Source organism: Anser brachyrhynchus (genome assembly GCF_964034855.1).
Source record: "Anser brachyrhynchus genome assembly, chromosome: 4".
NCBI classification, from domain to species: domain Eukaryota; kingdom Metazoa; phylum Chordata; class Aves; order Anseriformes; family Anatidae; genus Anser; species Anser brachyrhynchus.
The window spans coordinates 66,431,917-66,446,507 of record NC_137698.1 but is presented as its reverse complement, the minus strand read 5'-3'; the positions used below and the strand labels follow the sequence as shown (position 1 = coordinate 66,446,507).

Genomic DNA, 14,591 nt, shown 5'->3' with positions numbered 1-14,591 from the left:
TGCGTGTGATATATTTACTGCAGGCTTTATAGAAATACAAATTCTCAAGCAAAATGAATGCAAAAGAATCTGTACTTTATTGCCAAATAATACTGTATTGATTTATAATAGAAATAGATTTGACCTGGCAGAACACTACATTTCTGCATAATCAGAAATCAGGTTTCCCATGAATAATAAACATTTTACTTATAAGATACAGACCAGGTCATCTGGCTCATCTCATCGTAGTGGAAATGTATCAATCGTGTCAGAGTAGAAAGTTGTTGATGTTCACATTTCAAAACCTGCCATGGAATGCACATACAGAAAATCCTCCTGTGTTTCTTGCATTCTACGAGATAATTTAAACAAGAAAAGGGAAAACTTTTCCCCAAAAGAGTATTTTGGAGGATTCACAGTCCAAACGGGAGTATTAATGCATAATGAATGATACCAAGCCTTTAATGTGATTCTGCTGTGATGAAATAACCCCAGTGATATGGGGCTACATCTAAAAAGCATCCAAAAGCACTTGGTAATACGTAAGCCCAACATCAGTGCTAGGGCAATGTTTCAGTGCCAGGGCTTATCGATGTACAAACAACTCCTTACTCTGCTCCATGGTGTTTGTGATGCAGAGTCACATAGCTACGTGAAGTGTATGCCTTGAAAGTCAGGTCTAAAACAAACATCAACAAATTTCTGCAATATTTTAAAGTTACCTTTGAATAAGTTAATAAATCATGTTTTTCAACTTTTCAGACAAAAGAACTTCAGAAGAGAAAGTCTGATGTGAAGCTGACGCTAGCTCCTCTGAAGGTAGTGTGTGTTCCTTGAGACTGAAGCAGGGCCTCTGCAAAGGGATATCCCTGTGTTTACAGGCTTGTTTTATTTTTCAGTGTATCGTAGCCATTCTCTGTGTGTGTGCCTGCCTTTGCAGATGCTTCCGGCTTAGCTGCTTGCTCTTGAGCTTTTAGGCAAGGGTTGCTTGACATTATTGCTAAGGGTACTGTTCAGTTTGGGAAAGGGGGTCTTCACAGATGGAAAAGTGAACACTTCTGTCCAGTTTATGTGTGTGTGCCCCTCTGCTGCAGGGTGCAGAAGCACTTAGATGGCCTAGAAGCATAGGGCTGCCACGTACAGCTTTGGGTCACAATGTGTGGAATTCCATCAAACACAAAATGCAATACTGAGGTCTCAGCAGGGAGTGAGATCAATGTGTATGTGTTCATACTGCATAGGCTAAGTTGGCTTGCCTCACACGAAAATGCCAGGAAAGGAACAGCTTCATTACCAGGATGCACAGTGAATTTCACCAGCGAGGATTTAAGAACTCCACATTTGATGAAGAGGTGAAACGCCTGGTGAACGACATGGCCCTGGCAGAGTACGCAGCCACTTTTGCACCAATGTGTAATCAAGAGGTTAGTGTTTGTATGTCCTTGTAGGATCCTCTGGTTTCAGCTTCTGTATTAAGTCAGCGATTTTTTTATAGTGTTCAGTGAGACTCAGTGTATAGTTATAAAATATATCTGGGCACCTAATATAAATATTGCTTCAGGCAAGTCAGTGGAGTTGGCTGTTTTACTGCAGTTTTGGTTGGGGTTTAATTATTCTGGAGCTTATCACTAAGTATGTCTGTGCACATTGCAAAAACACTTATCTAATACTTAGACAAAATACGGAGCCTAGTGGATAATGCAGCATATATGATACAATTTGACTTTAAATAAATTTTCTGCATTTTCTTCCTGCACAATGCTTCATCCCAGATTTCTGAAGGAATCAAAATAAAAAGAAATAGCAGTGTGGTTGTGGGATGGGACTGGAATTTGTATCTGGCTATGTCTCCTTTGAGTATGTCAAGTCTGGTCCCCCTCCTGTCTTGCCCAAGCTCACACTGAGAATGAATGTTCTGTGTGTCAGGAATTAATAACTCATCTGTCAGAAAGGGAGATAATACTTCACTGCCTTCAGACGTTTTCTCAGACATTGCTGTGATGAATGAGCATAGTGTAAATCTTCCCAATAAACAAAATATCAAAATACTGTGTGCCTTCACACTGTCTTCCTGAATGTCCAATTATCACAAAATATAACAACTTTACCGAGACAGAATTAGACTAAATCTAAATCCTGATGGCCAATGAGTTCATCTGGGATGTAGGAGCACCAGATACGATTCACTGCTCCAAAAGACATTTACCTGTTCACTGGGTGGATCAGAAATCCCTCTCCGTAGTGCGCAGCACTCTAGTGGCCAGAGGTCCCACCTGGGCTCAGGGAGGTGGGGATTCATGCCTGGTTTCTGGAGCATGCACACAACAGGCTGGCTCTTGCTGGCACCGTGATGCTGCACTTCAGACTATCCTGGGTCCAGCTGCTTCAGCTGGCTGTGGTAAGTAATTCCATGTGTAATAGGAGAAACCCTTCCTGCCAAGGCAGATCTGCATGTTCTCATGAAAAATTTAGATTTCTGTGAATTCAGTTGTCCAATGGAAAACATTTTAGTAAGAAAATTTCCAAGTGGCACTGCTGCTAGTTTAATAAGTAGTGGTTGTAATCACAAAGAAGAGAGAATGTTTCATATTCATGTGATACATTCCTTTGGTTTTCAAAATCTTGCACTGAATTCTGCCAACATATTGTAAACTGAATTGACCTTTCATCTTTGAGAATTACTTTTTGCATTTCAACTGGTATTCTTGCTGAAATTCACATCTAAGATTCCCAGCTTTTACTGTCGTAAAACTCCTTTGAAAGCTCATTCCCTTCCTTCCCCTGAGATTTTTACTTTTAAATCATTCCTAACATTTGAATGCTTCTAGAGAAAACTTGGTGGACAGATGCATTTTTTTCCTTCTTAAAATAAAAATTTCCAATTGGCTTTATTCATTTCTACATCCAGTGACAAACAGAAGTCTGTTGCACATTGGCAGCAGACTTGCCTTTTTTAGCTTGCTGAAGAATTTCATCTGAATGTATGCAGTGATGCATGGAGGGCTGATCCAGAGCCCTTTGAACAGAAGGGGACTCTGCATTCAATTCAGTGCCTGGTCTTGTGTAGGGCAGTAAAAAATTCTGTGCTGGGTTCTCAGAAAAAATGTATTTTAAAATTATTTTCAGAACTCTTCGCCCCCTCCCCGCTGTGTTGGAATTACATGTAGGTGGAACAGATTTGCCCTAACTGTGCTAGAAAGCTCTAACTTCAGTGGAAGGCTTATGGGCATCCACAAGTTACTCACGTTTTAAAAAAAAAACACTAACCTAGTTCTTTTCTTATTCGGGGCACAACAGATGATCGGGTATTCCCTACTGTTTTCCAGAAATATTTTCTTCCTAATACCCATCCCAATTAAAATAGTAAAACACTAAGGCAGTGTGATGCAAAACCAATCATCATCGGAGCTGTGCTTCACTGTCAGTGTTGGAAACTGTATTCTCAGACCCTGTAAATCACTGTTGTCCCAATGGCTCAATCTTGCTGATTTACACTAACTGAATATTTCAAATCAGTTTGGTTCAGCAGAGCAGCACTCATGTTGAGTTTTGTTGTTCTTGGTTATTGTCACTGCTCAATGTTGCATTCAAATGTTTTTGAGCGAGAATTAAAATGTTCTTGAATCATGTAGTGTTCCTTATATTGGTCCAGAAGTATACTTTTTGCTGACACCAGATATACATTGGAGTAATCTGTTTAGGAAGGAAATACAATTTTCCTTCTCTTAATATACTTTTCAAGTCCCTGTAAAGAGTAGATTTTGAATGACTTTTTCTCACTATAAAACTGTAAACCATGAAATCCCTTCATTTGTCATTTAGTTTAATTTAGTAATTTAGTGTAATCAGTTAATTTTATTTTAGTTCATCATAATAAACATACAAGATTACACTGAAGGTTTCATTTCAGTTCTTTTTCATGCAGATGAACACCTACATAAGTCTAGTGAAAGTGATGATTTTGTGCAGGATGATGAAGAAAAGGTTCATCGTTCCTGTCACTTGGTTTTGAAAAAAATAAGCTCTTGGGAAGCCATAGGAATTACAATCTATGTCTAATATGGACTTGAAACTTTAGGAGTCATGAAGAAGTTAACTAGATTTCTAGACTTTGAGATATACTCTCCTTTTAAAAGACCCAAATTGAGAAACCATTTGAACACTTTGTAGTGGACTGGTAATAAATTTTGACAACCGAAATAATTAAAATTTAGTCTTATTTTGTGTTTGGAAAATAAAAAAACATGTGTTTAAAGAGTGGATGCACCCCAGGAACAAGGGCAGCCTCCAACAGGTGTACATGGCACTCAGCACGGTGCCATGGCTGGTGTTCATGGGCCCAACGTCAGACACAAAACATGTGGCCAATCTCTGTTTCAGTCCTTTGGTTAGCTCCCATTTCTCACATCTGAGAGGCAATTTGTGGATAGAATGTAAGAAACACTTTTGTAATCTTTTAAATGCTGATTATTATTTTTTTTTTTTCAGTTGGAAGAGACCTGTTCTCATCTTTGTTTTCTTGTTGTTATAGGATTAATTTATGGACATTATTAACAGTTATTGTTTCTCTGCAGTTTCCAATGAAAACTACACAGGGCTTTTCATCAGCTTATGATAAATATGCATGCTCACTGGACAGCTGACAAAAAGGACTGGGAATGGGCTTTGCAACAGCTGGTTTACTTAGATTGGTAACAGTGGGAAGGAAGAGAAGATGCTTCAGATAACTAATAGGAAATGTGGAACTTCCATTCCAAAAAGAGGAGCTTCCATTTTTTTCTGAAATTAGGTGTCTACTTGTGGTTTATGAAATAGGCTTTACCCACTCTGACTAGCTTGAATATGAGGCTGTGTCCATGCTGCTTTTGATATATTGCAGAACCACAAAGAGGAGCAAGAGAGCTTGACTCACCCTTCACATGAGCTCATCCCAGCCTGTGCAGCTGTGCAGTATTTTTAGGCTTTTTCTGTCTTTTCAGGGTGCACATGGAGAAACAGGAGTATGTTCAATTTTTTCCTGCAGATGTCTGAGCCAGTCAGTCCTGGTTTTATGTCAACAGTCTCTGTCCAGATGACTGATGGCTGTAATGGATAATGTTGCTGTACTCATTCACTTCCATTTCTCTTGCACTGGAAGCCTTTGACTTGATGATGTATTTTTTATATTCTTCCAATAGTGGATATGAAACCATTGTGGCTGTTTCTCAGATCTGAGAGGGAATTTGTGCAAGGAATGTAAGGATAAATGGTAGTGCTTTTTATTGCTTTTCATGGAGTCATCTTAAACCTCATGTATGGAAAGCTCCAAGTAGAGAATGTGTCCAGTGGAGTGAAGTATTTGTTTTACAGAATAAGGAATAAATGTGCAGAACAGTGTAGCTTTATTGTCTTTGCATCAAAGTAGAACAATGCTTTTTTTCTTTCTTTCTTTTTTTTTTCTCTCTGGACATTTCTTTGCAAGAAAGCACTTACTGCTTTCCTGTGAATCATATTTGAGGGAAACAGGCCTGAAATAACATTCTGTCATCGTAAAACGATTTGTGTGTTGCTGTTAAGATCAGAAGCTTTTCTGACACTGAGGATGAGATACATTTCATGTCTGATATCTGTACTTCAGACAGTTACATCTGTGGTGGTTTCTTTTCTTCTTTCATGGTTAGTAAAGAGGTACTGACAAGGAGTTACCCTGCTCATTTTAGGTATCTGCTTTAGATAACTTGAGTCTAAGAAGTGGCTTTCTCTCCATTTTAACAGGGGTCAGCAAGAGATGTACTTTAGTCAGGTGAGTCCCACTCTTAGAGTAGAAAAACAGTTTAACTCTGGGGTTTCAGTCTTTTGGGGACAGTGCTGATCAAGACCAAGGGACCCTTCCAGACAAAGTTTTTCACAGGAAGAGGCTTATTTTTCTAACGTGACAGAGAATGTGACCTGAATCAATTTGAATTCCAAGGAGATGGAAGAACAAAGCTGGTGGTTGTTATTTAGTCATTTTTTCAAAAGAACAGTAAAATTCATTGTGAGATATGTTGGTTTTGACCTTCAGGAAAAAAATTATTAAAAATACTGAAGAGTATAAAATATGGACTAAAAACACTTAAGGGCAGCCTGTCCTTTCCAGAGAAATAACCGATAAAGCAGTTCAACTATTATGTAAATTAATGTTCTTAGAGAGGGACTCTCAAGAATTTTTAGTAGCTGAGGAGTTAGTACATACTCAAGTCTAGTGCCATTTAAAAGTAAAATTGGATTTGTCTGACAAAGATTTAGACCTGTTTTCTGACTGCATACATAAAAGAGATATTCTAGCAATGGGTTTTGCTGTAATACATAGGAAACGATGGGAGTTTGTCTAGAACAGTAAATGCGAGGAGACTAATAGCCGTGATTAAAAAGAAATAAAATAACTTTGAAAATGAACCTTCCTCATAAATACCAGAATTTATATTAAGTTAAAATATTCAATTAAAATTATCCAGAGGAATTAAAACTTTTTATTCTTATCTATGAAAGCATTATCTTTTCATTTTGGTAATAGGGGGAAGGGTAGTATTTTTTGGTTTTAATATTCATCCTTTCAAGAACTTGAAGGGTAAACTTGCACGCTGCCAAGTTTGGTGGAATATCACAATACTGTCATTTCTACCTAGGTGGGGGAATTTGTGGAAACTTTACAGGAATGTAAAAACAAACATCAAAGGAAAATAGAACTAATACTGTAAAAAGGTAAAGTGTGATAATTAGGTAATGGATGAAATGCACATTGAGACAAAATGCAGGAATTTTTGTGTTCATGAATAAAAATGTACTCAGCTCTGATGAGGCCGCACCTCGAGTACCATGTGCAGCTTTGGGCCCCTCACTACAAGAAGGACATTGAGGCCTTGGAACGTGTCTGGAGAAGGGCTACAAAACTGGTGAAGGGCTTGGAACACAAGTCCTATGAGGAACAGCTGAGGGAACGGGGGTTGTTTAGTCTGCAGAAAAGGAGGCTCAGGGGAGACCTTACTGCTCTCTACAACTGCCTGAAAGGAAGGTGTGGGGAGCTGGGGGTTGGCCTCTTCTCGCAGATAACTAGTGATACGACTAGAGGGAATGGCCTCAAGCTGCAACAGGAGACGTTCAGGTTGGAAATTAGGAGACATTTCTTCTCAGAATGAGCAATCAGGCATTGGAACAGATTGCCCAGGGAGGTGGTAGAGTCACCATCCCTGGGGGTGTTTAAGGAAAGGTTGGACGTGGTGCTTAGGGACATGGTTTAGTGGGAGATACTGGTGGTAGGATGATGGTTGAACCAGATGATCTTGAAGGTCTTTTCCAACCTTAATGATTCTATTGAAAATGCTGGGCCGCATCTATAGTGCTATAGAAAATCTGACTTTTAGTGTTTCACAAAGTCTTATGAAATGCTGAAGAAGTGTGTTTTGGGAAGAATCATACCAGCTTTCATATATAGCCCAAACCACTCACCAGTGTTTGCATTAACTCACATCTCTGCTGAGCTTTGCTGTATCGGCGGCAGCAGAATTGAGTAATCCTGGAACTCAAAAAAGTTGGTGGGTTGAATAGTTGAAGGAAATAAAAGAAAAGACCCTTTGATGACTATTTTTTTTTTTTTTTTTCCCCCAGCAATATCTACCAGTATCCCAGCTTTGATTTGGTGCTGTTTTTTTCCTGGTAGCTTTGCCAGCAATCCTGCCTACCGAGGAGGACAGTGATTTGCCTTTGCACGGGTCATTGAACTCCAGAACTTGTGCTGCTCCTGCTGATTCTCATCTATCACTAGGGATGTCTCTAACTGTGCTTCCTGCAGTGAGGAAATTCTCATCAAATAATTTTAGATCCAATCTCTTCATGCCTCAGAACATTTCAGGGCTGCCCTTTGTAACCCCTCCATCGCTTTCAGCCAGGCAGCATTTTTTTGTGAGTGCTGGAGACAGTCACTCTTTTCATAACCTTGGTTAGAAACCAAGGACTTCGGAAGCTGCCTTTGGCTTCAGTGTTTATAGGCAACCATCCAAATGTACAGCTTTTGCTTTCCAACTTATCTATGGCTGTGGTGCTAGGATATGATTGGGTATTCATACCACCTTATCTAAATAAACACTATCCAGATCACAGACGCCCTCTGTTATCAGCATGGAGAAAGCAAGTCCCCTAGGGAGGAGCACCCATCTAAATTATGTGCCCAAAGTTGTTCCATATGAGTGCTCCTTCAGCTCCCGGATGTCACTGTCTTGTTCCCTGCTCGGCCTGAAGTAAATGAGCCAGGTGGTAGCCACCACCAAGGAGCAGTCAGTGTCTCAGCTGGCCGAACATGTTTGAGTTGGGTATTTTAATGGGACCAATGGCCAGAATTCAGCAGTATTGTCTCCCACCTCTCATGATGGGGAGCCAAGAACAGAAGGAGGAATGGGATCAAAGTCAGTGTCCATCACTCGTGTTTATCATTCACATTCTATCACATCTTGGGGATGTGATATCCTGGGGATATTATTATTATCCTGGTGTATTATCCTGGGGAAAGGTCTTTCCTGCAACAGTGGTGGAGACAGACAGGCATGTCCCACCCTCCTGACCCTATGGGCTGACTCTCAGCATGTTGGTGTATTTAAGAATTATGAGATTCATACTCCAAGACCAACAGCTTTGAGGGTTTCTTTGCAAGCAGGAGATAAGAGCGATGACCTTTCTCAGGTGAGGCTAGGTTGTACCCTGCAGGGATTCAGGCTCTAAGGCTACGGACAGTACAGCACAATTGATGTCTGTGTGCTCTCTCCTTAGCCTTGGAGCTGCTCTTGAAGTGCTTGCACGTTTCTCAGAAAGCTCCATGGTGATCACTACTGCAAGATGGTGAAACTTCTTTCCTCAGCAATGGCAACAGTTCACACACCATACATAGTCCTTTAAGCTGTCATAGCATTTTAGTTTGGTGGATCAGCTTCTCAATAAATGCTCATCTTTTTTTGGGGGGTACTCACATCAGAGTAATCTTACAACACTACAACATTTCAGAACCCTTTGTTTTTGTTTTTTTCCATGGACACAAGTGATGTAGCTAATTATCATTAAAGATATACAGAGGAAAAACAAAGCATTGTTTTAAGTAAAATGTGTTTTATCTTAAATAACAATTTCTGATCTGGCATATTTATAGTATTTTCATTTCTGAAGCTTTTGCAAGAGGACTAATTACAATGAGGTGATCACTTCATTGTGTAAGCAGATGTTTTAATTTTGGAATTAATTAAAACAACAACAAAAGGCTGAAAAATTTGCTAACGATCTTAAATTCATTGTGCAACTGCAAGAAAAAAATGTAGCATTAATCCTGTTGCTTTAATAAATTTGTATTTGGATGATGAAATGCTACTGCCCTGTGTTAGTCATTTATTTTCAGTGAGATCTTCCTGTTTCCAACTATTATAAGAATGTGCATAATTAAACAAGCTGCATTTCTCTCTAAATGTAGCTTCAGTTCAGTGAAAAGGATATTCAGGAGGGATAATCTGAAAGCTTTGTTGTGGTGTTAGTCAATCTGGTCATGCAATGAAATCAATTCAATTAGGAAAATTTTAATTCAGAATATGGGAGTCTGTGGAAGAGTTTTTGCAGTTGAACTAATATACTCTAAAAATCCATTATGCTTAACTGTCTTGAGCATTCTTAGGTAGACAAACCTGAATTTGTTGTGGAATGAGAGAATATGCAAAAGAAATGCAAATTTTGAGATTCTTCAAGAGGAAACATGCAATCATGCAATCAAAAAACTAGCTTATTCGTTTATTTATTTTTAATAGTTTCTCTTAATATCTATATGCAAATTTGGAATTTTTAGTTCCTGGAGAAAAATTGAGAAATGTAGGATTCCATTTTAAAAGGACACAAGAATGTTTCGTAGTTAAAATAATTGGTAAACTGACTTTTTTTTTTTATTTCAGTAAATATAACTTCTTTACATTTAATTTCTATGAATGTTTACTGTGACGAATTAATCTAAGCAGATTCTACTAATTCAAAATACACAGTGTTGGGAAACTTCATCTACTATGAATTTCCAAAAATGGTACTTTTTCTTGCAGCTGCTGCCTTCTTCCACGGACATTTCAGAGGCTAGTGGACAGTCAGAGGATCACGAGACGTATGTCAGAGTGAACGGGATGACAGGGTCAAAACCTGCAAACTCTCTACGAGAGGTGGATGGCATCCGCAGTTCTCACATCACTCCAAACGTGTATGCCAGTTCTCCTATAAAATTAAGAAGTCCAGAGAAGATCATAGCCTTGCATCGGGAACTAAGACAAAACCATTGCAAAAATTGCCAGGTCAGTAAAATTTTTTTCATCATTTTTAGTTTATTGAAATCTACTTTTCTTGGCAGTCCTTTTTCAGATCACATAAATATTTGAATCACAGTATCACACAGATTTCTAGGTTGGAAGAGACCTCAAGATCATCGAGTCCAACCTCCGACCTAACACTAAGTACTCCACTAAACCATATCGCTAAGCTCTACATCTAAACGTCTTTTAAAGACCTCCAGGGATGGTGACTCCACCACCTCCCTGGGCAGCCCGTTCCAATGCTTAATAACCCTTTCGGTAAAGAAGTACTTCCTAACATCCAACCTAAAACTCCCCTGTCGCAACTTTCGCCCATTCCCCCTCGTCCTGTCACCAGGCACGTGGGAGAACAGACCAACCCCCACCTCTCTACAGCCTCCTTTAAGGTAACTGTAGAGAGCGATAAGGTTGCCCCTGAGCCTCCTCTTCTCCAGGCTGAACAAGCCCAGCTCCCTCAGCCGCTCCTCGTAAGACTTGTTCTCCAGACCCCTCACCAGCTTGGTCGCCCTTCTCTGGACTCGCTCGAGCACGTCCATGTCCTTCCTGTAGCGAGGGGCCCAAAACTGAACACAGTACTCAAGGTGCAGCCTCACCAGAGCCGAGTACAGGGGCACAATCACTTCCCTAGACCTGCTGGCCACACTGCTTCTTATACAGGCCAGGATGCTGTTGGCCTTCTTGGCCACCTGAGCACACTGCTGGCTCATATTCAGCTGACTATCCACCAATACTCCCAGGTCCTTCTTGGCCAGGCAGCTTTCCAGCCACTCATCTCCCAGCCTGTAGCTCTGCTTGGGGTTGTTGTGCCCCAGGTGCAGGACCCGGCACTTGGCCTTGTTGAACTTCATGCAGTTGACCTCAGCCCATCGCTCCAGCCTATCCGGATCCTCCTGCAGAGCCTTCCTGCCCTCGAGCAGATCGACACACGCACTTAGCTTGGTGTCATCTGCAAACTTACTGAGGGTGCACTGGACGCCCTCATCCAGATCATCGATAAAGATATTAAAGAGGACCGGCCCCAGTACCGAGCCCTGGGGGACACCACTAGTGACCAGCCTCCAACCAGATTTGACTCCATTCACCACAACTCTCTGGGCCCGGCCATCCAGCCAGTTTCTAACCGAGCGAAGCGTACGCCATGATCATTTGCCAATGATCATTTCCAGAGATGCACATTTTATTGTTAGTTTAAACAATCTGAAGATAACATGTACTTAATGTTTTTCATTATGCTTTTTCTTCCCCATTGTTTAAGAATGGCTTGGGGCATGTAAAACAATTAAAAGTTGTTGTTTTAATCATGATATACTCTTGGCGAGATTGTCTCTGAAAATTGTTGGATTATTATTATTTTTTTTGAAGTAGTTATCATGTTGATCCTGTCCTACCTTTTTTTTTTTCCCCCTCCATTTTGTTTTTTTTTTTAGTGATCCAATTATTCCTATGCCCTGAAGCTCTTTATAGTAATTTCCATTAACTGCAGGAATCCTGTTAAGACCAGAGTTGATCAATTGCAATTGCATTTGTGACAGTCTGCTGCTAACCTAAACTTGCAGGAGATTTCACCCTTTCTAAGACAACCTAACCTCTCCATAATTTTATGGAAACAAAATTCAAATATGCAATTTCCAGAGCCACTTAGCTAGTGTAGTTACAAATATTGATCTAATGAATTTTCTTTATAATCTCAGGTTAAAATAAAAGGAATAAAACAAACAAAAACGTTTTTGCTTTTGACAAGAATAATTGAAAAAAAAATCATGCAAGATACTGATGTCTCTTTGTAGTTAAGAAACTAGAACAAAATGTTGACTCAGAATTCTGATAACATATGGAATCCTTAAATAATTTATTTGGGGGTTTATGTGATAATTCAAGCTGCTTTCCCGGTCATCTTCTTTATCACAGTCATATGTAAAAATGAGTGGTAAAAATATTGTAATAGAGGAGAATTAGTAGAGAGAGCAAACTGCAAACGGCTCTTTGATGGCCCTGATCTTTGTTAATTCATGGATTATTTATATATATCTATATACACCATGTGTGCTTTGATTAAATCCCAGGGAGAGCATGACACAGACCTATTGTACAATTAAATGGGAAGCAATGGCTGAAATCAGCCACAATGCCCAGAGTGACCTGTTTCCATATAGGGTGCAGAAACACACTGGGACATCCAAGGTTTTCTTCTCTTCGATCCTCCTCAGATACCTTCAGCTGATCCCTGCAATGTGAACCTGACAGGTGACCGCAACCTGCCCGTGATCCAGGAGGAAACCCCTTGGCCTCCACTCTCAAAGATGAAGGAGACACTGGAGCCTTCAGAGCATGGTGCTTCCTGGGCCACGAAAGGGAGGGACCGCTTGTCCAAACGGGATGATGTATTTTGGGGTCAAATAGGAAATCAGCATGCAGGTGCTATTCCCCAGGGAATGAAACAGAAAAATGTCATTACGAATAATGCATGGCTCTCTAGAGATAAAACAGATGGCTCAACCTCAGCTACCGCAGCAAAAAGCTATTTGTCAGACGTGTTGTCGGCAAGTAATAAAGGTTGAAATCCTGTGGGGAGAAATCAGCTGCACGGGAAAGAATATAAACCTCAGAAATAAAACCAGGTAAAGCATCTTAGCAATGTGATTTTATTTTTTTATTTTTTGTACATACATTTTCTATGTATGTATAAAAAGACAATTTTATAAAACAAAAATATTTTACTAGTTAGCATGGCCTAGCAACTTGTTTGAGATGACTGCAAAATTGCATAACTGCATACCACCTGTTTATGATTTACTTTTTCTTTAGCTGAGACTGTGAAACAATCTATTAAATCACTTTTGCTTTTATGGATAATCCATTTCTTCAGCTTGCAGTGGCAAGTTCTGAAAAAATGTCTGCCTTCTGAGATGTTGTGCCATGGGCTTCCTAAAATCACATTTTACAGAAATTTGAGGGTAATGTTGCCGGTGGTGTTTCCTTAATGTCTCAGGATTTTTCTTCTTTCTTACCTTTATAAACTGACCTACAGTCAGATATGTAATGTGTTCCTGTAGTTGGTAGTATCTGTAAATTATCCTCCTTCAATTGTTACCTTTAAGCTCCTTATTCAAGCTGCAGTTTAACTTGAGTAGCTTTTCTGCACTTGTTTCAGAGCACTTCTTTAGGTGACTGCTTGGGTATCGTGAGTACAGTAACTTCAGCGTTCCAGGGGTGGATGCGGTGCCGCCAAACCCCTGTCCCTGCAGTAAGCAGAAGTGCCAAGCCAGCTGTGCTAGCGCAGCTGTAACACTGATTCCTCGCCACCCTGAATCACAAACAGATGTGGTCTGCTCTGTGTGACCCTCTGATGGATCCTGGGGTAGTGGGAGGGAGGAGGAAGGAGGTGTGTGCAGCTGCATGTGTGACCGACAGTGCTCGAGTTGGGGAAGTTTAACCGAGCGTGATTGTAAATTCTCCAGGACACTGAAGTGTCATTCACGTTGGGATCCTACCAGCATTAATACTTTTGGAAACCCTCCATTATTCAAGTCTCAGAGCTATCTTTATGTTTAAGCACTGTTACAAGAAAAGGGCATTTTTAACACACTTAATTTTTAATATGTGGCATTGTTCTGCACTCTTTCTCTGCCTTCATTGATTACCCCCAAGTTGGTTCATAGTACGTTGCTGCTTTACTTGATGCTGCTCTTTAGAAGGCAGAAACGAAATGAGTGGTTTTGAAGAAATACTAATGCATATGTTCACGCTTTATGGTGCGAAACCCATCTTCGTTTGCTCAGTAACATAGCAGTGCAATTGCTTGCAGCAGTAACTGAATTGGTCTTCATCCAACACCTCTTTAGAAAATACACACCAGATGCCACAGGAAATAGCCTCTGGAATTGATGTTTTGAAGCACTGTGTAAGCAGAGGAGACACCTGTGAGGATCCAAAATCTGGAAGTCTGCTCTCATGTGTCTTCCTGTTCTTCCTGATGCTGGCCAGCAGTTCTGAAAACATAGCTGACACCCTACCAACAGCTGTTTTGTTTAACACTAAGAGATTTTGATGGGGAAAAACACTTATAAATATTTGACACAGTAACATTCATATTGATAAAATGATGCTTTAAGAATCAGCACTTAATGAAAACTATTTTGGAACTTTTTCATGCTGACAGTAAATTACAGGGCCTGGTAGTTCAGGTGGGAAGTCACATCATATGTGAAGTGTGTTAGTAATAAGGGTATTAATAATAATACCATATGACAGTAAGATAGTAGCCTGTTA

At 40.0% G+C, this 14,591-nt stretch overlaps 1 protein-coding gene across 5 annotated transcripts in view; it reads left to right on the top strand.

Annotated features, from left to right (window-relative positions):
* The window catches only part of LOC308193873 (uncharacterized protein C4orf50 homolog), an 81,875-nt gene that overhangs the window by 22,246 nt on the left and 45,038 nt on the right, over window positions 1-14,591 (top strand). For 3 of the 5 annotated variants that reach the window (XM_080588968.1, XM_080588966.1, XM_080588967.1), the window contains exons 11-13: window positions 745-801; window positions 1,224-1,406; window positions 10,062-10,304. In XM_080588968.1, the coding sequence (XP_080445094.1) occupies window positions 745-801; window positions 1,224-1,406; window positions 10,062-10,304 (483 nt within the window). Of the gene's footprint in view, window positions 1-744; window positions 802-1,223; window positions 1,407-10,061; window positions 10,305-12,475; window positions 12,941-14,591 lie in introns of all 5 variants that reach the window. The other 2 variants (XM_080588964.1, XM_080588965.1) reach the window with 1 other exon arrangement.